Here is a 22077-nt window from a genome sequence, read left to right on the forward strand (position 1 = left end):
AAAATAGACATCAAAACATATGTTTGAAAAAAATGTTCATAACGTATTTGAAAAATTATAAACTTGTATTGAAAAATGTCCTGATGCATATAAAAACTTTACACATGTGTTGAAAAAAGGGGTAAAGAAAAAAGTAAGAATCCAAAGAAAACTGTAGAAAGAAACATAGAAAACCAAAGAAAAAACAAAATGGAAAATAGAGAAAAACCAAAACCTTGACGAAAACTGATGCAAACAGTGAAAAATGATAAGAAGCCACAAAGAGAATAAACTCCTTCACAGCCACAGTATTGGGCCACGCCAGTAGCGCCTCACTAAAGGCGAGAAGGTACTATGCCTCGCAAGAGAGCTCCTTTTAGACGCCCACGTGCGTCCAATAGTCAAACTTTCGCTGATGATTCGCGCATACAGGACTACCCATTTCTGGGCGTCGAATGGATGTACAGGAAAAATAAAAGCTCACGCGCAGAGTCGTACCCAAGACAGACTGCAAAGCTCACACGAACCAACCCGCGGTTCAGATGGTTAGGTGGACAATGGTATTCCCAACCCACCAGGGTTCAAATCTTGGTGCTCGCATTATTCCTGGATTTATTTCACGATTTCCGGCGATGCGCTTTCTGTGGGAGGAGACGTTCCCGTCAACGACGAGACGCCTATGATGACTTCGTAAATCTCAAGATGATATGCCGGCTCAGTCTCTCGGAGGTGCTCATAGGGGTAGGGTGTGCGTGTGTGCGTTCATAGGGGTGAGTGTATGCGCGTGTATATGAGCGCTTGTGTCTGTACTGATGCTCAAAAAAAGACTGCAAAACTCACGTGCTGACAAGAATGCAGCGCTATATGAAAAGTACTATGTACATTGGCAGATCCGTATTTCTATAAATGTTTGAAAATTGTGAACACATTTTTAAATTCGAGCAAACTTTTAAAATGTGATAAATTATTGAAAACATGACAAAACTTGAAATTCGAAATGACAAACAATTTTTTAATATACATTGAATATTTTTGTAATATACGCTAAACAATTTAATACACACTGAACATTATTGTGATATACTTTGAACAAACATTTAAATACACATTGAACAGTTTTGTGATATATACACTAAAAATATTTAAATAAACATTGAATTTTCTTAATATAGGGTGATATTTTCACGGTTGGATTCCTCCTCGCGTCGAGTTCTTCAAAACTAGATCCCATGTTGATAGGTTTTGACGAACTTTTTTTCACGAAAAAAAACCGGATGAAAAAATCGAACCGGGAGCATGGTTTTTCCTTTTCAAAAGAGGCATGACCGTGCCTCTCGTGAAAGCACAACCGTGTCTCTCGAGAAAGAAAGAAAAACAGAAAATGCGTTTTTTTTCGTTTCCCAGAGGCACGGCCGTGCCTCTCGTGGAAGCACAACCATGCCTCTCGCGAAAGCAAAAGCGTGCCTCTCGCGGAAAAAAAAAACCAGAAAACATGTTTTTTTCATTTCCGAGAGGCATGGCCGTGCCTCTCACGAAAACAAAATCGTGCCTCTTGCGGAAAGAAAAAAAAATAAAAAATGTGTTTTTTTGTTTCCGAGAGGCCCGGCCATGCCTCTCGTGAAAGCAAAAAAAAAAATAGAAAATATGTTTCTTTTTGTTTCCGAGAGGCCCGGCCATGCCTCTCACGAAAGCAAAACCGTGCCTCTCGCGAAAGAAAAAAAATGTGTTCTTTTCCGAGAGGCATGGTTGTGCCTATCGCAAAACCAAAACCGTGCCTCTCGCGGAAGGAAAAAAAACGCATTTTTCGCGCAAAAAATTCAAAAAAGAATTGGTCCAAAAGCCAATGAAGACCGGTGAAAAACCAAAATGTCAAAAAACCGATAAAATGTTTAAAAATCCAAAAACTCGTGCGGAAAAATAAAAAATAAAAACAAAATCCGGAGGGAGCGTCCAGTGTGCGACATGTGGTAGCGGCTGAGAGTGCGCCAAGCGACGTGCTCTCAGCCCACCCGCAAGTGATTGTTGCGAGGCTCCCGAAGGAGCGCTGGTCAAGTAGTTGCTCTCGCTAAGCTGTGATGTGTTGTTTTGGGGCCTTGGTTGGTTGGATGCATGGCTGGCGCGTGCGTTCGGGTTGCGGCCCAATAGAAATTGGGTTTAGCGGGTTATTCCTATTTATTAATAACAGGAAATTGGATGTGGCTTGCCTAAAAAAAGGAAATTCAATGTGGCTAAACAAAAAGCCAAACCACTTCCTTACAAGACCATGGAAGGCAGAACAAATACTATTACTTATATAGAGCCCATGAGTAAAGAATTATACCAAAAGTCTTCATAGTCCTATAGTTAGGGAGATAGTTGATAGAATCAAGAATTTTGAGATTTGTTCTTTTGGTTTTGAAGGTAGAGAGTCGAATTATGAGGCTCATAGTCTTGCTAAGTATGCGCTTTCACTTCATTAGGGTAGCCAGATGTGGCTTGGATTTTCGCCGGATCCATTATGTATCCCCCTAAACATTGATCTATAAAGCTAGCATAATTCCCAAAACAAGAGTAGAGCCTAGGAAGAATAGTATCAACTATAAAGGAACTTTTATAGTATCATTTTCCTCAATAGAAACTAATTCCAGGTCTTAATATAATCCCCTAAATATCTTTTAGGGTTTAATCAATTAACACAATTAGTATAATAACTCCAAAAAAATCAAAAAAAAATCAACTCTATATAAAAGGAAGAAGTGAAACTAATCACCTGAAACAATCACTTAAAGGTCCAAGAGGAAGAGTTAGAATTCGACCTGAAACCAGAATGCGAACGGTCCTTTTTTAAGACGGAGAACGGGCTAAAATTACAACAAATACACATGACACAATCTGGCTGGACAAAAAGAACGACCGGAACCAAATGGAAAAAAACACGTCTGATGACTAGGCACTCCCTATGTGTATTGGGGGCTAAATGCTTTGGTATACACCCAAATTGAATCAAGTTACTTCGAACTATGCTGTCCGAAATATAAATGCCATGTGAACCAATATGTGGTTAGATGATTAGAGGGGACAATGGTATCCCCAGTTGACTAGGGTTCAAATCCTAGACTTGACGCTGGTGCTCGTATTTTTTAGATTTATTTAAGGCATTCCAGCGATGTGCATTCAGTGCATGTAGAAAAACATATATATTACCAAAAAAGTAAGCCCTCAAAAAATACGAAAAAAGTACTCATCAAATAAATAGGAATAAAAAAAAACAAAGTAATGCACAAAGCATTTTTTAGAACAATGCAGAAAGCTCAGCGAGCCGTTTTTCCGTCGCCGGGTCCGTGCATTGTACGGCCCCCCGTCTTTAAAATTAAATGCATCTGTCGCCGTAGTTCCGCCAGCCATCGCCGTCACGTGATTCAGGGATCACTTTACCCTCACAGCGATGCGTCACATGAAAGAACGCAAGCAAAAGGCCCATAACTTCCAACTCTGCCTAGTCACAAAAAGGTAGCAGGAGCTAAACGGACCTGCAACCTAATGGCGAACGCCCTGTCCTAATCATGCGGCCATGCGCATCGACCACGACTCACACTGTCACACACACACACACACACCTAAGTATAATCATGCCGCAGCAAGAGAGAGGGAGAGAGATTCTTCCCGTTTCCTCACTCCCATCCCCACTATCTCCCACCCCACACACGCCGTGGGCACCTTGCCCTACAGCCAAGCAAGCGCAACGTCCCACCTATCTCGCCTATCCATCCAAAAACATCCGTCCGTCTTGCACCCCCATGCATTCGTCCGTCTCGATCAGCACAGCATGCCGACATCGCCGCCGTCGCTCCTGGACCTCCTGAGCCCCTCCCCTCCTGCTCCTGAGGCGGCGGCGTCGTCTGGACACGGCGGCGCCACGGTGGTGCAGGTGGTGCCGATGGACGTCTCCGAGGAGCTGCTGGGCAAGTTCATGGATGCCAGCGAGTTCGGCTTCGACTACGACAGGAGCGGCCTCTGGTCCCCGCTCGTGCTGCTGCGGCCGGAGGTCCTCGCGCTCGCCTCGGGCCGCGCCAAGCGCCCACGCCCGCGCCGGAGCTGGAGAAGGAAGGTTAGTGACACTGGAAGTGCTAGCTGGTGAGACTTGAGACCTGAGAGTTGAGTCAGATGCTTTGCTGATGTTTCTTGCCTCTTTTTTCCTGATGATGCAGATGTTTTGCTGCTGGTGACATGCAGCATGCGCCATTTGTGTTTCGGGCAATTGGGATGTTCATAGATCATTCCGCAGTTTAGGGAGACTTGCTAATCGATGTATTTACGCGGACATTACTACTCTCTGTAAGAAAATAGGGACTTTAACCCTGGTGTACTTTGGGCCGGAAATGATGGATGGACTGCCCATTTTCACCCTCGAGTGAATAAGGAAATATAAACATACGCATGTCATGTGTGTGTAGTTGATCCCGCCATTAATTGTGGTTGGATCCGGCAACGCAAAGTAACATCAATAAGTGCGGATTTCCGATTCTCTTGCTGAGGGCGTTGCTGTTGCCAAACCTTCTCATAGTTGGGTATGGTAAAAAGCGGTGGTAATTACTGTATTTTGAAAGGAGGCTGGAGTAACTTGTTCTTGTCTGAAAAGCGACTGATATCAATGTAATCTGTACTCAGACTCCCAGTTAATGTCCTGTTCTGAGATCTGAGGGCATTAATCTTCAGATCCACAGTTGCAAGTTGCGCAAATGAAAAATCATGCAGGAAGAATGAATAAATGTCATCCGGAGGCGAAGGAAAGAAGCCATGCACAGGCAGGAACTGTAAACCTCCTTTTTTCTATGCACTGATGATTCTCACTTCACATTACCAAAACGGTCTACCTAGACAAATTACCTATACTACAGAATCAGTGGAAACAAAAGCAGTAAATTACCGGGAAGCTGCTCTATGACAATCCCACAGCCTAGCTCTACAGCCACAAGTCCTCTGCAGTCTCATGGGGACTTCTTTTCTTTTCTATATACTGAACATAAAGCACAAGCAAAGTTCACTCTTGAAGCAGAGGGCATTCCGCATTCGACGTATTCTTCAGACTAGAGCAGGTGTTCCTTCAAGAGCCTCTTTACCCGTGATGCCGTCTTTGAGCTCTTTGAAGTACACTTCATAGTCCTTCTCAGGAGGAGGGTTCGAAGGATCGATCACAAACGGTTCACTAAATGGAACGGTGCTCTTGACCTGATCACAAAGGTACATCAGTTAGCTTTCTTCCTGAGATAATAAATAAACAAAAGTTTCACCTTTTTTTTTCTTTTGTAATTGTAAAGTCCTACTGCCCTACGTATCTTTTTCGCAAGTGGGTTGCAGAAATTTAACCTCAAAAGTCTTCCCCACTGCACTCGGGCTTGCTAGAGCCGCGACACAAAGGCGGGCAACTTCTTCCCGTGATATCTTTCCCTGAATATTATTACAGTAGTTGTTAGATGTGCAATCATTTCGGTGTGTAACAAGGAGAAAAAAAGAGTGACATGGAATTTCATTTGGCAATCACACAATGCTGTCTCTGCTTACAGTGATATTATCCCCCTGTTCAAATATGAGGTCAGCTCCAGCTGGTTCCTCAGTTAGAGCACATGGCCGCACGATAGTGTAGGGAACACCACTTTCCCGAATTAAATCCTCTCCCTGAAAGCATTCAAATGTCAAGCATTTGCGTGCAAGCATAAGTTCTTTGCACGTGTAAGAGATGATATGGGCCTACATGTGCAAGCCTTTAACTTTACCAAAAAATAAAATTTACTTCAGATAATATTTTAACGACTAATATAAGTCACATGCCTTCAACTTGTAAGTTAGAATGGAACCAAGCTCTTTGTTCATGCGGACGGCGGGGGGTTGTTTGCTTAGATCTAGCCCTGGCCTTTCAGGTCTTGTAACTCCTGCAGAGCTCACATGAACAAACCTGCAAATCAAATAAACAACATCATTTAGTCTTTATGAGCTATGTAGAACTGGAAAATAAAGCTATACCTATTCTAATGTCCTGATATATCTAGTACATAAAAAAAACTTGTTGCTCACCTTGGAGTAATTGGCTCATTTATGTATGCTCTAATGCTTGAAAACGGAAGCTCAAATTGACCTTCTGCAAATGTTGGGTTGAGCTTTCCGTCGTATTCAAACTTGCTGAACATGAGCTACAAAATTGTCACACCAAATAAATTTAGATGAGTGTTTTGGGTAACTCCTAAAGTTTACACAGGAGCACACATACAAAAAAGAGAGAGAGAGATTTAAAAAAAAAGGAAGGGATACCTGCAGTGCAGTGATATTGCTTGCATCAAAGGGTGGAGCATCAGTTGCGGTACGGGCACGAAATACCGGTATCAGAGAAGAGAAAGGTATTCTAACCTGATACATACAGGGATACAGAATACAGTTGTTGTCATTGAAACAAACAATGAAGATATTTGTTCCATGATGAATTAATACAACATACGCTTTGCCATTCGCCCTTTGTGGTGTTGAAGCTTGCAGTGTAGCCAATAGTATCCCATTCGTAGCTAGTTCTTATGATAAGTTTGTACCTCCGGCCATCGCCCTTAACTCGTAGTTCAACACCATCGTATGCCGACAGGTCCTCGGGGACGGTAAAATTCTGCAGACATACACAGACCAGTTCAGATAAAATACTTGATTGCTTCCAGTGACAAAGCACACAACTAACAATGATATGCATGTATGAGTAATTTCCATTACTGAAAAAAATATGTGGCAATAAATACCTTTGTCCTTATACTAGTGAAGCCACCGTTATTTGAAGTAGACACGGTACCTAAAAAGTCCATGTGCAGACAGCTTAGGCTAAAGACTACTCAACGGAAGTCTTAACATTTCATACACAATTAAAAATACAGGAAACCAAATACCTTTGAATAATCCAGTTGCTTCACCAGTTTCACTTCCTGTTGGTTGGATTTGGAATGCACTTTCACTAACACCGCCCATTACAACATCGTCAAGTGCTCCCCACACAAACTTTCCACATAAATTGCCTACATCAAAATGACCAACATGTTGTATGAGGGAACTTAAAAACATTCTGGAAAGAAAATAAATACACTTATGTAGGTCAGGAAATGATTTACGATACTTCTATTAACGAATTTACAACTTATCCAGTCAAAACTAATTATTTTTTTATCAATATAGCCAGTGTAAATTCCAAAAAGTGGATTTCTTGCAGCTTTGATAATCAATTTCATCACATCAACACATATAGGACTATGCTTTTTCTATTTGGAAAATGACAGGTTTAGGATCATGTGGACATTAAGAAGGCAAAGATTCCAAACCAAGTTACAAGCCCAAAATCAGCAGAGTCGGTTCACTGGGAGTCCCGTTAGGAAAAACTTCAGAGCAGCGAAGCAGAAAGCCAGAGTATGACTTGAATGGAGGGTATTGCTCACCCCGCTAACACAACAGTGCCGGATTACGACGAATATGACTTGAATGGACAATTCATTTTGATCAAGCAATACAAGGTATACCTTTGAATCCAAATAGCAGTTTCCCTTCGCTCAGCCCAACACTTTCCTTTACAGCATTAATCAAGTTTTGCATACCAAGGTACTCCACCATTTCAGGTGAAGGTCCTTTGATCTGGTTGGCAAAACAAGTATAGTGAACAGGAACTTTAAAGAGATGGAATGAATATAAGATTCGGGCTGTATGTTAAAGGTTAAGGATGTCATAAATCAAGTGTTACTTATTATACATGAGACGAGAAGATCTATTGATGACAATACCTCGGGTTCAAAAAACTTGATGCCCTGCATGAATATAAGATGAAAGTGTCATTCTGTGCACATGCAGTTTTGCAATCCTGTTAGCACATGAATATTATAGATTTAGAGTAGATGGTTGAAATCGTCCAATTTGGCCAATGGATGCAGATGACTTACTTGCGAATACTTCTGCCTGTCCGGTGTATCACCTTCCTTTGGCCCTACTATGACTGAAACTGCATTGATGACTTTCTTAATGCCTTTGAAGTACTTAGGATCGAGCGTGTCTCCCTTTGTAACATCACCTATGATCTGCAATAAAAATTCATATATGGATGACATGATGCTTCGCAGTTAAGTATTGACTATAATATTAAAAAAAACATGTGCCATAAGCAGAGAATTTAGAGGATCCATTGTAGATATATGCATCATGTATATTATATATCCGTGTCCGTTGCTACATGAAGAATGTCAGGACAGTGAACTTCAAGTTTCATTATCAACAATTAACAGATTTTCAGCACCACAAAAAGAACTGAAAGTTTTTGGAACATGCGACAATGAGGTAGGCAATGGTATTGTCATTACTAAATAGAGTACTATGTAATGTCATTGAACACTGCAGTCCTCATTATCTGTGATATATTGTTGCTTGATCTCTCTGAACTAACCGTCTAACCGTAGCTGATGAAATATCCCGCAGTGAAACACGGTACATAATTCCACTAACATAAGTGACCTACCAAGTCCACATCTGGCCCCAACATTGTCCTCGCCTTCTCCGCATTTCTAACCTGAATAAAAAACGAAATAAATATTTGAGCGACGGAGCTCTAAGAAAAGCGAGAAAATGAAATGGAACAGCGAGCAGCACACTCCCTGATGGAACCAAATGCCATAATGGATAGATAGTTGACAAAACAGAAAGTAGGTGGAATACCAATACTCGGACAGGCACCCCCTTCTTCCGTAGGACATCGACAACTCTTCGCCCGACACCGCCGGTAGCTCCAGTGACAAGCACCACATCAGAAGTCTCTGCTTTCTTCGGCGCCTCGGTGGGAGCAGAGGCTGTGATGCTGCTCATTATGGACTCCACAATCTAGAACCAAACAAATGCATGAGCACAGGCTCAGAGATACACAAGTTAACAGAAGAGGGAAGATGTCGAGTTGGTGACACAAGACCTTGAGAGGGTTTGGAGGCCCGTTGAAGAAAAACAGAGTCTTGGCAAACCTGCCGATGTCCCAAGATTGCTTTCCGGCCAAGGCGATTACTGATCTCCGGGACAAATGCGATGATGTTGGGCTGTAGATGATTTGGGAGGATGGCTTTGAACCGAAGAAATGTGCCTTCTGAGTTGTTCTTGTGGAGCAACTAGCAGCGAATTCACCCTGAGAATGAGGAAAAAAATGACTAACACGTTACAGTGATATAATTGGTACCAGTAGTAAGCATTGACTGAATTACTGAGCTGAGCAAAAATACAACAAAAAATAAGGTCCCACCGAGACTTGAACTCGGGTTACTGGATTCAGAGTCCAATGTCCTAACCACTAGACCATGGGACCATTTTGTTCTACGAATCCTAGCAGGGCTTAATATTCTTTTGGAAAACGTTCGCCTCGTCCTATTGATTAAGAAGAATTAATTTTTCTGTCATCACCAAGAACAGGAAGAGATTCACGCATGAGGACTCGAGAGGGGGAAAACCTGGCCGGTTTCTGAAGAGCTTGCGCAGGTCAGGAGAGGAATGGATTGAGGAGGGAAAGAGCTCACTCACCCGGGGATTGGCGAGGACCGGAGGAGAGACGCCGCAGCAGGAGGAGGAGGAGGGGCAGCTCATCTTGGTTCTCGGACGGACGGACGGCGCGACGACGGACCACGCAGGACTGGAGCCGGGGCAGCTGGTGCTTTATCGCACGGCGACGATGGCGATTCCGATGCTACTGGAACTGGAGGCGGGGCTTGGACCGGGAGAGACCCCCGCGGCCACACAAAATCATGTGGTCTGGTGAGCCCACGTGGCTCAGCCTGGAGCCTACGAGTAGCTCGCCCGTTTGCGAGCCGAGCCAGCCGGCTTGCTCAGTGCCACAGGCCGCTGGGCAAGCCTCGGCCCGAACCGGCACGCTGCAGTTTTCCAGGATTAGCCTTCTATTTTTCTGATTAAATAGCATAAAACTACTACTACTTTTTTATAGGCTAAGGTTTCAAAAAACTACCGGTTTTTAATTTTTCTCAGATAACTACGAAATGAGTGGTCGGCTGTTTCAAAAAATTCTGATCGTCTAATGCTTTACTATTGATCGTGATTATAATAATTGGGCCCGGCATGTAAGAAAACTGATTGTTTGACCGTTAACTGACATGTGAGACCCACATGTCAGTGTCTCTTTGTCATAATCTAATAAAAAAAGTCAATAAAGCATTTGGGTCCCTGTAAACATTTTTTAAAAGCAATCAGGTCTCTGTAAAAATTGAAAAAAGCAATCAGGTCCCTGCAAACTTAAAAACAAAAAGCAATCGGGTCCCTTGCGTGCTCAAGCTCGAGAGGAGCCGCGCCACCGCAGAGCTCCCTCACGCGCCCATCAGCGTGCAGTACGCGCCGCCGCGGACCTCCCTTCGGCCGCCGCCTCCTCCTGCCGGTGAGCTCCGCCTGGAGCCGCCGTGAAGTCCCAGCCGCGCGACCTCTCTCTCTCTCCTCCCTTTTTCTGGGCGCGGCGGCCCGAGCCCCTGGCCATGGCGCTCGGCTCGCGGCAGCGCGTGCTCCTGGGCGTGTTGGCCTGAACCCTGGCCATGGCGCGCAGCGTCCCTTGGTCCTTGCTCATGGGCGCGGCTCGTGGCGCTCCTGGGCACGGTAGCCCGTGCTCCTGGGCGCGCTCGCGGCGTCCCTTGCTCGCCTTGCTCCTGGGCGCGGGGCGCGGCGACCCTTGCTACTGGCGCAAAGCGCGGTGGAGGTGGTCGTCAGTGAGTGGTGCAGGTGCTGGAGGTCGGGCCTTCGCCGGGAGGAGGAAACGAAGAAGAAAGAGGCAGGGGGAGAAGAAACGGTAGGAGTTAACGGTCAAACAGACGGTCAACTAATTAGAGCTCTGACGCATGGGGCCTAACTGTCATAATCGTGATTAATTGTAAAACACTCTGTCATCAGGGTTTTTTGAAACAGCCGACCACCCACTTGGTAGTTATCTGAGAAAAATTAAAAACCGGTAGTTTTTTGGAACCCTAGCCTATAAAGTAGTAGTTTTATGCTATTTTTTTTACTTTTCAAAGCATGTTAAACCTATACTATTGTACTCCCTCTGTTCCTAAATATAAGTCTTTGGAGAGATTTCACTATGGACTACATACGGAGCAAAATGAGTGAATCATACTCTAAAATGCATCTATATACATTCGTATGTGGTCCATAGTGAAATCTTTACAAAGACTTATATTTAAAAACGGAGGGAGTAACATGTACTCCCTCCGTTCCAAAATAGATGACTCAACTTTGTACTAACTTTAGTATAAAATTGGGTCATCTATTTTGGAACGGGGGGAGTAGCAGTGTACATTGCTAAAAATGGTTAGGCCTTCTTTGGTTCGTAGGTGTAGGAAAGGTATTGGATGCAACTCACTTGCATTCATCGGAATCGTTATATAATATATAGTACATGTCTTGTGTGATAAGTCAACTAACCCTATCAAATCTTTAGTAGTTAGGTTGTACATGGGTAGAGATAAGAGAGAGATAATTTGGAGATATATGCGGATATGTCACGTTCAACCACACCCCCTCCCCCCAAGAGTCGAAGCGTCGGTGTGGGCACTGCAAATTGGTGCCCTGTTATAGGGCTGTTGTTAGAGTACAAAAATCAGATGATGCAAAATGCACTTTTTAGTGCCCAATAAGAAATTTTTGCTCTGAAATTGACATCTGAGCATGGGCACTTTGTGCACGTTATTTTGAAGTTTCAAAAAATGAATTTGTACGGCTTCAAAAATTCCAAATAATTATGTATAGACACGTATAGCAATACAGTATAACGTGGCAAAATTTCACCAATATACGCGCTGGGATGTGAGAGATAAAAAGACAAAATACATGCAAATTTGGGGCCAGTTTTTTTATTATTTTGGGCCGAAGTTTTTGTCTTTTTTGTGCAGCGTACAATACAACGTATTTTCGAACGAAATTTCACACATATCTAGACCAATGCATGCGTATTCATGTAAAAAAATCAAATCTTTTCAAAAAAATTAAGCACATGTTTTGGGGGTTCAAAGTGCTCCGCTGCCCCATGTTCTGAAAATCCGCTTCATTTTTGTATGCCTGTTGAAGATGCTCTTATGCCACTCAACTACGTGAGCACTCAGCGCGATCACTCTTTAGTCTTTGTAGATCCTTTCAGTGTTAGTGTCAGATTATTTTTGTTTAGTATTGGATTCCTTTAAGCAAAGGAGCACATGATGAAGACTTGAAGACCCCATGCCAGATTCTTTTTCATTGCTTTTGAGCAGAGCGAAGCAACCGACGAAGGTTACCAGCAGGAATCAGTGAGGTGGGGTACATGGCAGCGTCTGGCAAACGCACGGAGAATGTGTTTAGGGCATCTACAGACGGACTTTGCAAATCGAGTGGTCGCGCTTCAAATAATGCATTTCTCATTTGAATTTTCTTTTCTTGAAAAGGAGGATAATCCACGGCTTCTGCATCAGGACGATGCATGCAGCCATGTATTATTAATAGAGCAAAATCCAACAGCCGAACACCATCGACTGAAAAAAAAAACCCCGAGGCCATATACCTCGCGACAGTAACTCCCCAGATAAACACTAACCCTATGATACAAGACACAATATAAACAAAAAATACACAACTTCTAGGCTACCCCTTTAAGAAGAAATCGTCGCACGTGTGCCGATGATGGCGAGTCCACCACAATGTTGAACTTCGGATTCTTATCTCCAAAACAAAGCTTCAATCCATCACCTTCAGCAAGGACAGGACGCAGGCGCATGACGACATAGCCTGATTAGAGATCTTGTGTTTCCCGGAGTGCATAAGCTCGTCATTGAAGCTGCCTGTACCATCCGCCTTTATCCTTCTACCGACACCCCGATAGCTGGATACCTCAGGAGAAGACAACGGAAGACAAAGACGCCCATACCGCCTGCCTCCCGCTACTGTCGCACCACCTTCGATCCGACAACAACAGGCTAAACTTGACACATCCGCCAGAGCCGTCGTGCATCACCAGCCGGTAACAGGCATGACTTGACGTCTCCGTATAAGACGCCGTGCGTAGCATCCGCCGGTAGCACATCCACCCGTGGCTTCACCTGTCGACGACAAGCACCGCCCGACAACTCCAAGAGAGGCTCGTGTGTCACCTGTCGAGCCGCATCGAACCCGGTCTGTTGAAGGGGACGTCCCATACAGTCACCAGCCTCAGAAGGCCGTCACCATCTCGAGATCCGGACTCCGAGTTGCTCACACGACCCCGAAGTTCGCCATCGTTGATGAAGAGGGGTCACCGCCCCGATTCCGGGCGCTACAGGAGCACCCACCGTTGCGCCAGCCGCTGTCGTCATCCATATAACAGCAACCGCCACCGCGATCCCGCATCAAGCGCCGTCGACGCCAGACGAAGCTCCGGCCGCCACGCGCGTCCTGCGACGAGCCCGCAAAAGGGATCCCAAGATCCGTCGCCATCGGCACCGCTACACGGACCCACCACCTGGCCCGTCATCCCCGACGGAGGGGACGTCGCCATCACCATAGTCGGATCCGGGGTCAGCTGTCGCTATCGCCACCGCCAAGACCAGATCCGGGCTGGACGCCGCTGCCGCCACCGCCACCGGCCACGCCCAGCCCCACCTCCATCTTCTAGCCACGTCCAGCCGACCGGCACACCACGCCCAACCGATCCACCCGCGCTGCCAAGCGTCGCCGTCAGGATCTGTCATGCCATGGATCCGCAAGACACCGTCGCTGAAGCCGTCGTCTCGCGCCGCCCGGGCTCGTGCGAGGAGAAGGGGATCCCCGCCGTCGCCTACCCGACCGGATCGGCGGTGCACGCCGCCCGCGGTGAGGGAGGGAGCTGGAGGCGGCGGACTATGAGCGGCGGCTGGGGTTCACCCCCTCGGTCGCTCGCAGAAGCGACGCGAGAGGGTTACAGGAGGGGGTTCCCTCAAATTAGAAACCTCAAATCCATATTATTACATGCAATCTAGCAAACTTTAAATGGAGCTTCTTCGATCGTCGTGCCCCTATTGGACGGTCGGCTGCACCCCCCAGCGTGTTGGTCCGGTTGACGGTAAGGTAGAGTAGGGCATGAGACACGAGCTGACTCATGGGACTCAAGGCGCCGTCGTCTCCCATGGCCTACTCTTTCTTGTCGGAGCCCGGAACCCATTGGACGCTGGTGGACGTCAGATCGATGATGGATCCGTCCTGGGACGAGCCGGTGACATCCACCACGACGCGGTTGCGGCACCCGGACTGCTGCATCATATGGGGAGCCAGAGTGTGCGACTCTGCCTCGCCGACATCCACCGCCGCCTCCCGCGTCCGCTGCCTCGCTCGGCGTGCACGACGTGCCATGTTTTTGTCGCACGGCGCCAATGGTGCGTCCCGCTGCTCGGCGCGCCAACAGAGAGGTTGCGCGTCCACCACCGCGTTCGGACACCAGATGGACCACACCATCTTCAGTGAGGCAGCGACGGCACACGTAACGCCAAATCCATGCACCATTTGGGCGGACGCTGGATTCCCGATAGAAGGAGAACGAGCGCTGCCTCGCACGGGCCTCCTCTCGGGAGCGGCGGAGCGCAAGCCGGGCGGCCATCTCCTTCTCGGTGTCGGGTGGGATGAGCTCGGGGTCGACGGGTCTAGAGGTGAAGGACTCAGATTCGCTGCCCGCCATGCCGGAGACGTCCGGTGACCGCCGAAGGTGCATGGGTGGTAGAGGGGAGTAGAGTGAAGTGGTTAGGGTTTGGCCCGGCGAGCGGATGGGGTGAATATATATGGGGTCGGGTGAGCCAGCGACGTGGCGAGCACGCCTGGATGCCTCCATATATGCCTCATATTTGGGCTGAATATGAGCGTGCCAGTCAGCTCAGGCGTTTAAGTCCCGTTTGCATTGTGACCGGTGAGTGATCGGGCGGCCCACCCGATGAGAGAGATTTGAGCGTCCGATTGTAGATGCTCTTAGAGCATCTTCAGCCGCGTCCCCAACAAGGCCCCCCAGGCGATTTTTTGGCCGCCGGCGCCGAAAAATCGGCTCAGTCGCGTCCCCAAAGGCCCTTTTTTCGCCGGCTCGGGCCGAAATTGGTGCCGGCGGACCAGGCCGAACCCGGCGCGCTGGGGGCGCTTGGGGGCGCCGGCCGAATCGTTTTTTGCGCGAAAATTGGCGGGGCCTCCTTGGCAGCGACTTGGTTGTTCTCGTCGCTTCGTCGTCCTCATCGCCTCGGTTCCCGCGGGGGAATCAATGCCAAAGCTGCCGCGCGCTGCCGCACCGGTCAGCCTCCATTAATGCCTCACGGGCGGCACAATGAAGGCGGGGCGACGCGCGTCCCTCGCCCGCCACGCGTACACACGGCGGCCACGCGGGCGCCGCATATATAAGTCGCCCCCTCCCGCATCGGTGAGCCACGCACAGACCTCGCTCTCCACCGCCGACGCCCCCGTTCCTCCCTCTCTTCTCGCCGTTTCTAGTTCACCCAATGGCCGAACGCTACCCAGGCAATGGCGCGGCGGCGAACGGCTTCGGCCGTCGCCACCTTCGCGAGGACGAAGCCTGGCTTCTCTATGAGGCCGAGTACCCGGTCCCGCCGGACATGCAGGTGCCCGGGGCGTGGAGGATAAGCGTCGGCGGGGTCCCAGTGCCACCGCCGCCCACCGGGGCGGCGCGTCGTGCGGAGATCGCCTGTATCCGTGCCTCTCTGCCGCAAGCGGCGAGAGAAGGGCCGAGGTACACCCCCGACAGCTCGCTGTGGGAGCCGTATTTCCGTCTTCGCCACGCCGAGCAGCTCGAGGCCACCAACGACGCCGTCCCCTCCGGGAGGCTCAACTCCGACGGGCGCCGCCGATGGTGGGGTGTGCCCGACCGCACGCTGGAGGCCGTCCTCGAGTACATCGAGGGCGGCAACACGCCAAGGCTGGAGTACCCCGCTCCCCCACCTTCTCCCGCCGGCGTGGGAGCTCGTGGACGCCGAGACGCATGGACCCGGCGTCCTCCTCCTCATCCGGCCGCTCGTCCGGCTCTCCCTCCCTCCTCCCCGTCAAGCCGGAGCCCCAGGACGCCGATCAGCCGGCGCACCCGCAGCTGCGGCGTCCGCATTGCCGAGTCCTCCCCCACCTCTGCCGGTCTCGTCAGGCCGAAGGTGGAGTCCAGCCTCCCCGCGGAGTACGAGGCCATAGCCCGGTCCGGCTTCTCCGACGAGGCCGCCCTAAAGTGGGCGCGGGACGACTACCTCCACGACGAGATGGTCCGGCAGCGCCGAGCCCTGCAGGAGATAGCCGCCCGCCAGCGTGGGCGCGAGGACGAGAACGGTGTGGTGATTCTCGACAGCGACGAGGACGAGGACGCCCCCGGACCGTCCAACCCGCCGCACCTCGGCGACCCTGGGCAGGGGAGCAGCAGGGACGCGGCCGCGGAGGAGGCGACGGCGACGACGGCGGCGGCGACTACACGCAGTTCTACAGGCTCCTCGGCATATAGAGCTTCAGGGCGGCGGGCGGCGAGGAACGGCGAGGGCGACGGCTTGTCTAGTAGTGTTTTTTTTTTCTTTTTTTGTAAAATATTTTATGAACTCGCCGAAGTTTGCTTAAATTTGCGTCTTGTTTGTGCGAATGTGGGGCCGGATTTTGTTTTTCAAAAAAACGTGGGCGCGACGACTAAGGAGCATCACGCCCCCAGCACGCGGTTTAGTGCCGATTTGCCCTCAGACGACGATTTTTAGCACCTCCTGAGGAGCCAACGGCCGGAGATGCTCTTATAGCCCAGACGTGGAAGTCCATCTACTCCACTCGCCGGAGCTTAATGACCTAGGAGTAATCTGCATTCCACTTTTGCTTCACAAGCGCAGGCAGCATACAACACCGTACCGGCCATGACCACCACGCGAAGCTCGCAGTCCCATAGCTCCCAGCCACTGCCGATAATCCTAGTCCTCCTCCTTGCAGCAGCAGCATCAACTCGCTTGATCTTACAGGCGGCTGCTGCTGCTGCTGCTGCAGAACAAGATGAGAAGCAGCCGATCACGCTTCCGGGTTGCCCCGACAGGTGCGGCGACACTCTCATCCCCTTCCCGTTCTGCACGAAGCCCGGCTGCTTCCGCGAGGGCTTCCAGGTCACCTGCAACGACTCCTTCAGTCCCCACCGCGCCTTCCTCGCCTACGCCGGAGTAAACCAGCACATAGCCGAGATATACTACAAGGTGGGGTGGCACCATCCTGTGTGGAGGACCGACCATGGCAACACGGCCCTGGAGCTCATAGACATATCGGTGGCCGACGGCGAGGCGCGCGCTTATGTCCTCGTTTCGTCCCTCTGCAACGCCGCCAACCTCAGTGGCGACTACGTCGCCAAGTGCCAGAACCTGGCGCTGGGCGAGAGGGGCCCGTTCCTGCTGTCGGTGACGCGCAACCTCCTCGTCGGCGTGGGCTGGAGAGTGGAACCCAAGATCATGAGCTACCTGTGGTCAGCGTACCGGAACTCCACCTATGAGTTCTCGCTCGCCTGCCTCTCGGACCTTATGGGCATGCCCAAGCTCCTGCAGCTGGCGACCAACGGGTCGTGCTCCAGCCGGGGCTGCTGCCAGGCCGCGCTGCCGGAGGCGGCCCCGCTCACCGACTTCGGGACGTGGTTCAGCATCGAGGACAACCCCATGTGGCAGACCAACCCGTGCACCTACGCCATGGTGGTCGAGAGCGACTGGTACCGCTTCTCCACGCCGGACCTGTACGGCGTCGAGGTGCTGCCCAGGAGGTACCCGAGGGGCGTCCCCTTCGTGCTCGACTTCTCCATCCGGAACGGTGCATGCCCGGGGAAAGGCCGGAAACCACCGCCGGACTACGCCTGCGTCAGCGGCAACAGCTATTGCGCCAACGCGACTGGTGGTGCTGCCCATGGCTATGTCTGCAGGTGCTTGGAACACTACGATGGCAACCCTTACATCGCCAATGGATGCCAAGGTGTACTAAGCCTTGATTCGTACTACCAGTATCTCTTTTTTACTCCAGATCTCAAACTTTTCTTGGTGTTGCGAAAATCAGATTTCAAGCCTTTAACCTTTTTTGTTTTCTTCTTCAGACATCGACGAGTGTAAGCTCCGAAAACTGAATCCTGAGTTGTATCCTTGTTCGAGTGATGGGATCTGCAAGAACAGGCTGGAAGACTATGACTGTCCATGTAAACTCGGAATGAAAGGCGACGGTATAAAAGGAACCTGCACCTGTCTAGGACACATCTAGATGTGACATAATGTCCACTCTGTTTGTGGTCTATTTTTTTATCCTAGTTTTTTTTATTTCTTATTGCTACATTATATACTTGTAGGAGCTTAGATGTTACATCTTTAAAAAACATCTAAATGTGAATTAGACAAACTGCACCGATAAATTCCCCCTAGTAACACAGGTGATTGTGGGTAAGCACAAATACAACCGTCTTTTTGTCCTTGGCTAGCAGTACACATGTCTCAATCTAGCTTTTGCTAAGACTTTTTCCTATTTTCAAGTGTTTTTAATTTGTACACATTTTCTATTATGGGTTGTTACTTAGTACTCCCTCCGTAAACTAATATAAGAGCGTTTAGATCACTATTTTCTAAAACACTCTTATATTAGCGTTTAGATCACAAAGGGAATATTTAATCTAAATGAGTCCCATTAGCCCATTACTTGGGGGAATGTCTATGGCCTATGGGGATTTATATGCAAGCTATTTTTTTAGAAAAGAAGGTTGAAACCTCTGGCCTCTGCATCATTACGATACACGACCATCTTGATTTATGTGGAGTGTTAGATTGGAGTATGAGCCCTAAAGGTGGATGGGGAAACAAACTCTGTGATTTCAAAGCCTCTTTGATTCACATGATTATGAAAACTTGAGAAGGGGAAAATGTATGATTATAGGCATGTTCATTTGAATCCTACATGATTTTGGTTTATTAATCTATCACAGAAAGTACAAAGGGATTCTTCCAAGATAATTGAGTGGATGATTTTTTTTCCTGTGAATGTAGTATAAACCAATCCTTTGTAAACCTTCCTATATGATTCAATCATACAACACAGATGACCAACATAGGAAAAATTCCTAAGGATGCATATGCTCCATAATTCCTATAAAAATCCTTTGAGTTGAAGAGGCCCTTACAAGGAATCCTCGGATGTTCTGGGTGAATTTCTTTGGCTTCTACTCAGCTATCAACATATTAAAGGTGGTTCTTCACACCAAACCGTCTAATATAGTCTCCTATTATTACCCACCCATAAAGTATGATGGTTTACATCGTCCTTGATAACATTTGTGAGTTATTTGCTGTAGTTTTTTCCATAGTGGTGACAAATTCAAAGTGTATTATTAAAATAATTGTTTACTTTTTATATTCTCCTATGCAGATTAAGTTATTCAAAGTTTTAGTGATGTGAAATCATTTTGTTTTGTGTCCATGTAGGTGGAATAGGTGGTATTTTTATCATTGCGGCTATATCATTCCTTATTCTTCTTCGCAAAGAGAAACAAAAGACAAGAGAGTTTTATCAAAAGAACGGCGGGCCTACGTTAGAGAAGGCAAAGTTCATAAAACTTTTCAAAAAGGAGGAGCTCAAGCCAATTTTGAACAGTAGCAATTTCATTGGAAAAGGTGGCTTTGGATAAGTTTATAAGGGCTTTCTTGATAATGAAGAAGTTGCGGTAAAGAAGCCAATTAGTGGTACTATGCTAGAGAATGAACAGTTTGCAAACGAAGTCATCATTCAGTCTCGAGTAATCCACAAGAACATCGTTAGGCTCATAGGATGTTGCCTAGAAGTTGATATCCCGATGTTGGTCTACGAGTTTCTCTCCAATGGTAGCCTTGATGACATTCTTCATGGCAAAAAGAAGGTGGCGCTCAACTTGGGTGTCCGTTTAAGTATTGCTGTCGAATCGGCGGATGCTCTGGTCTATATGCACTCAAAAACCAATGCCAAAATCATACATGGTGATGTCAAACCTGCAAATATACTCTTGGATGATAAGTTTGCGCCCAAGATCTCAGACTTTGGCATATCAAGGCTGATTGCGAGAGACAAAAAACACACCGGATCTGTCATTGGTGACATGAGTTATATCGATCCAGTGTATCTACAAACAGGCCTACTAATTGAGAAAAGTGATGTCTACAGTTTTGGTGTTGTCATACTGGAACTTATTAGTGGGCAGAAAGCCACACATTCTGATGGCGGCAGCTTAGTAAACAGTTTCCTTGAAGCTGGGAAGAAAGAGAAGAAAGTGACAGAGTTGTTTGACAAGGAAATTGTAGCCGCAGGAGATTTGGAGATTCTTGATAGTTTGGCAACGATCGCTTTGGAATGCCTTAACCTTGATGTGGATCAAAGACCATCGATGACAGAGGTAGTAGAGCGTCTTCTCATAATGAACCGGTCCCGTAAGTCGTAACTTGCTTGCATGTATATGTCGTGTCGAATAAGAGGTGGTGACGTTTATCTTATATTGTTGTTGTGAACAAAAGCCTATAAGGTAGGAACAGGGAAGGTTTCACATTGGTTCCAAGAAAATTTGTAATATATTGTTGAGCTTTTTTTCTATACCAACATACTAACATTTGTTAAATAAAGAACATGTAAATAAACGCATTTATCGGTTTGCAATTTCCCTCTATTTTATTCCTTCATAATATACTAATGTTTGTAAAAAAACACGTATATGGTCATATACAATGGAGAAGTTCAATAAATAATGAACATGTAAAGAAATACACTTATCGGTTTGCAATTTCCCTCCATTTTTTATTTCATGTGATTTCAGTTTTTTAATCATTTTTTCTGTATTAACCTAGCCTTTTCATTTCAATTCGGGATTCTACAAAGGTCCTGAGTTCTAGGAATTAATGACTTCATTTTAATAAGCGCATTTTCCATCTCAGCATTGTGACATTTCCCCCAATTTTTGATTATCCATTGCTGGGAAACAAGGCAATATAAACGAATGCATCTTCCTATCAATATCTCTAATCTTATGCTTGTGAGAATTTTAAGCAGTAGACTAGAAATAAGCACCAGTATCATTTCTGGGTTGTTTATTAATTCGTCTAATTTGATGATTTTGTCCATCCAAGATCTCAATCAATCCTGCATCAGAATGAAGATAACGAGACAAGGAAACAAGCTTAGAGCATCTCTAGCAGACCCCATATAATGTCGACCCGTAAAATGCGTTTACAGTCTGCTGCAGATCTGATTTGCGGGGCAAATTCATGCGTTGCAGATCAGACCCCGTATATGAAACTGTAAAATTTAACAAAAGCATTCACGGGAGAAACTTGCAACGATGTTGATCATATATAGTTCCTCATCATACTACATTGATCATACATAGTTCGTCTACATTCACTACAAAAAAGGACACATTCGTGACATTATGGGCCGAACATTTTTTTCTGTCATGCTTATGACACTTCTAAGACGATAATTGTGATAAAACCACGTATCATCATAGATGCGATGGGCTCCCACTTCTATGACAAAAAATCATGAGAGAAAATGGGATTTTCGTCCCGGACGGGCCGGGGACGCACCTGCATGACATTCTTTGGACCGTCCATGACGGAAAAAGTCGTGGTAGAAGTGAGGATGAGGGAAATTTCGGAGAGTTCCCGGTTTCGGTGGGTGGTCGAGACCGAGCGATGCACGGAGGTTTGCGTGTTTCTCTTGTACACGTACGCGCGTGAGTGCGAGGCATTGGGCTCTAACTGAACCCGAGCGATTGCACTAACTACGTTATTGAACCCGAGCGATCAATCCCTTGGATGTTAACTGAACCCGAACGATTCCTTCGCTACTGCTGCTAACTGAAGCCGATCGAACCTGCCTCTTGATGAACAGTGACCGTTGTTGGGGGTTCGATGAACAGTCCTCGGCGGGGGTTGAATGAACAGGACCTCGTGGTAGTAGAGACTGTTGCCGCTGGATGAATAGGACCCCGATCGAGGAGGCCGCTACACCCGAGCCGGTGGGGTGGATGAACAAGACCCCGTGGAGGGCTGGTTGACCGATGGAGGCTGGATGAAGAGTAGCCCGTGGATGAACAGTAGCCCGTAGAGGCAGAGGAGGAACACGCAGTGG

General features: G+C 47.5%; 3 protein-coding genes and 1 non-coding gene across 5 annotated transcripts; 2 read left to right on the top strand and 2 right to left on the bottom strand.

Moving 5' to 3' along the window:
* The first annotated feature begins 3581 nt into the window (after positions 1-3581).
* On the top strand, positions 3582-4625 carry LOC123051737 (uncharacterized). The gene is made up of 2 exons (XM_044474703.1): positions 3582-4066; positions 4167-4625. Exons 1-2 carry the CDS (start codon positions 3785-3787, stop codon positions 4182-4184), a joined length of 300 nt encoding a protein of 99 aa, XP_044330638.1. The 5' UTR covers positions 3582-3784; the 3' UTR covers positions 4185-4625.
* Positions 4626-4749: 124 nt separating this feature from the next.
* LOC123051736 (protein HIGH CHLOROPHYLL FLUORESCENCE PHENOTYPE 173, chloroplastic) lies at positions 4750-9867 on the bottom strand. Its single transcript, XM_044474702.1, has 16 exons — positions 9523-9867; positions 8927-9133; positions 8680-8841; positions 8483-8533; positions 7914-8048; positions 7758-7781; positions 7500-7611; positions 6879-7004; positions 6735-6784; positions 6449-6607; positions 6265-6360; positions 6031-6146; positions 5788-5911; positions 5521-5634; positions 5326-5406; positions 4750-5187 (listed from the first exon to the last, which is right to left on the bottom strand). Exons 1-16 carry the CDS (start codon positions 9583-9585, stop codon positions 5041-5043), a joined length of 1767 nt encoding a protein of 588 aa, XP_044330637.1. The 5' UTR covers positions 9586-9867; the 3' UTR covers positions 4750-5040.
* TRNAQ-CUG (transfer RNA glutamine (anticodon CUG)) lies at positions 9239-9310 on the bottom strand. The gene has a single exon. It is a non-coding gene; the product is annotated as a tRNA-Gln (tRNA).
* Positions 9868-16799: 6932 nt separating the features above from the next.
* LOC123048828 (wall-associated receptor kinase 2-like) lies at positions 16800-20545 on the top strand. Of its 2 annotated transcripts, XM_044471855.1 has the most exons (3): positions 16800-17919; positions 18038-18160; positions 19407-20545. In XM_044471855.1, exons 1-3 carry the CDS (start codon positions 16836-16838, stop codon positions 19607-19609), a joined length of 1410 nt encoding a protein of 469 aa, XP_044327790.1. In that variant the 5' UTR covers positions 16800-16835; the 3' UTR covers positions 19610-20545. The 2 variants fall into 2 exon arrangements, with proteins under 2 accessions (XP_044327790.1, XP_044327791.1); XM_044471856.1 differs by having other exon boundaries at positions 18038-19610.
* The last annotated feature ends 1532 nt before the right edge of the window (positions 20546-22077 follow it).

This window comes from Triticum aestivum, chromosome 2D (genome assembly GCF_018294505.1).
Source record: "Triticum aestivum cultivar Chinese Spring chromosome 2D, IWGSC CS RefSeq v2.1, whole genome shotgun sequence".
Taxonomy (NCBI): Eukaryota; Viridiplantae; Streptophyta; class Magnoliopsida; order Poales; family Poaceae; genus Triticum; species Triticum aestivum.